The sequence below is a fragment of the Mustela lutreola genome, chromosome 8 (genome assembly GCF_030435805.1).
Source record: "Mustela lutreola isolate mMusLut2 chromosome 8, mMusLut2.pri, whole genome shotgun sequence".
Lineage (NCBI taxonomy): Eukaryota > Metazoa > Chordata > Mammalia > Carnivora > Mustelidae > Mustela > Mustela lutreola.
The window spans coordinates 52,165,347-52,166,595 of record NC_081297.1 but is presented as its reverse complement, the minus strand read 5'-3'; the positions used below and the strand labels follow the sequence as shown (position 1 = coordinate 52,166,595).

Below are 1,249 nucleotides of genomic sequence, written 5' to 3'. Positions count from 1 at the left end.
TCTTAGCTAATTGCACTATAGTAGATTTGAATCAGTCTAGCACATGACAATCATTTCAGACCCTCAAATGGTCTCTTTCAAAAGATTCATGTCATGTATCAAAGATTTTTATTTCATTCTTCTTACCTAGTAACTTATTTCCCCCAGGGAGCAAAGTTTTCGTTTTAAAACAACTGGCACTGTTTCATTGCAAATCTTACAGTAATTCCGTGTCTGCTATTTTAAGTAGTGGGATAGAATCCAAGCAAAAATGGCATTGGAAACTGGGGCTTTGTGTTGGGAGGAATTAGCCATTTACAAAATCACTTTAGAACATTGTCCTTCGGAGGTAAAATGGCGGGCTCGTGGTGAGCGGCTGTCAGGAATGAAAATACATATAAGCCTTGAAGAAGATTTTAAAATCGGTTTCTCTTCAAATCATCTTCTTTCATACCACCCAATAAGGATTTTGATTCACCATGGCATTAGCAGCAGTAAAATGGGTGATATCAAATAGAACTCTCTGGAAACATTTATTTCCAATTCAAAACGGAGCTTTATATTGTGTTTATCATAAATCTACATATTCTCCTCTACCAGATGACTATAATTGCAAAGTAGAGCTTGCTTTGACATCTGATGGCAGGACAATAGTGTGCTACCACCCTTCTGTGGACATTCCATATGAACATACCCAACCTATCCCTCGGCCAGATCCTCTGCATAATAATGAAGAAACACATGACCAAGTGCTGAAAACCAGATTAGAAGGAAAAAATGAGCACTTGGAGCAAGGACCCATGATAGAACAACTTAGCAAAATGTTCTTTACTACTAAGCACCGTTGGTATCCTCGTGGACAGTATCATAGACATCATAGGAAACTGGATCCTCCAAAAGACAGATGATACTGAGGTTTTCAGGAATCGAAAAGATGTTATCTTGTGTCTCATTTGCCTTTTCAGAAAATGCATTGAGTATATTCACTAACGTGTTATATAGCAAAATGATAATAAAATGTGTTTATATATTAAAAAAAAGAAGAACATTGGCCTTCCCTCCCCACAAAAAATTAAAAGCTTACGTCATAATGCTTCTAGTTTCTAATTCATTAGCCCTGTGTGGTTGTAGGAAAATCTATAGTGTCATCATTTTGTTAAAACTATTTTTATTGCTAAAATGTCTGACATTTTCAGAGTGCCTGAGTGGCTCAGTGGGTTAAGCCTCTGCCTTTGACCTAGGTTATGATCTCAGGGTCCTAGGATCAAGC

The 1,249-nt window shown here is 37.2% G+C and overlaps 1 protein-coding gene across 1 annotated transcript; it reads left to right on the top strand.

Moving 5' to 3' along the window:
* The first annotated feature begins 329 nt into the window (after nucleotides 1-329).
* On the top strand, nucleotides 330-990 carry LOC131837827 (large ribosomal subunit protein mL42-like). The gene has a single exon (XM_059183494.1). It carries the CDS (start codon nucleotides 459-461, stop codon nucleotides 885-887), a length of 429 nt encoding a protein of 142 aa, XP_059039477.1. The 5' UTR covers nucleotides 330-458; the 3' UTR covers nucleotides 888-990.
* Nucleotides 991-1,249: the final 259 nt, after the last annotated feature.

Bases quoted from the DNA above. Each gene is read 5' to 3' on its own strand.
- LOC131837827 (XM_059183494.1), top strand. From the start codon at position 459: ATGGCATTAGCAGCAGTAAAATGGGTGATATCAAATAGAACTCTCTGG.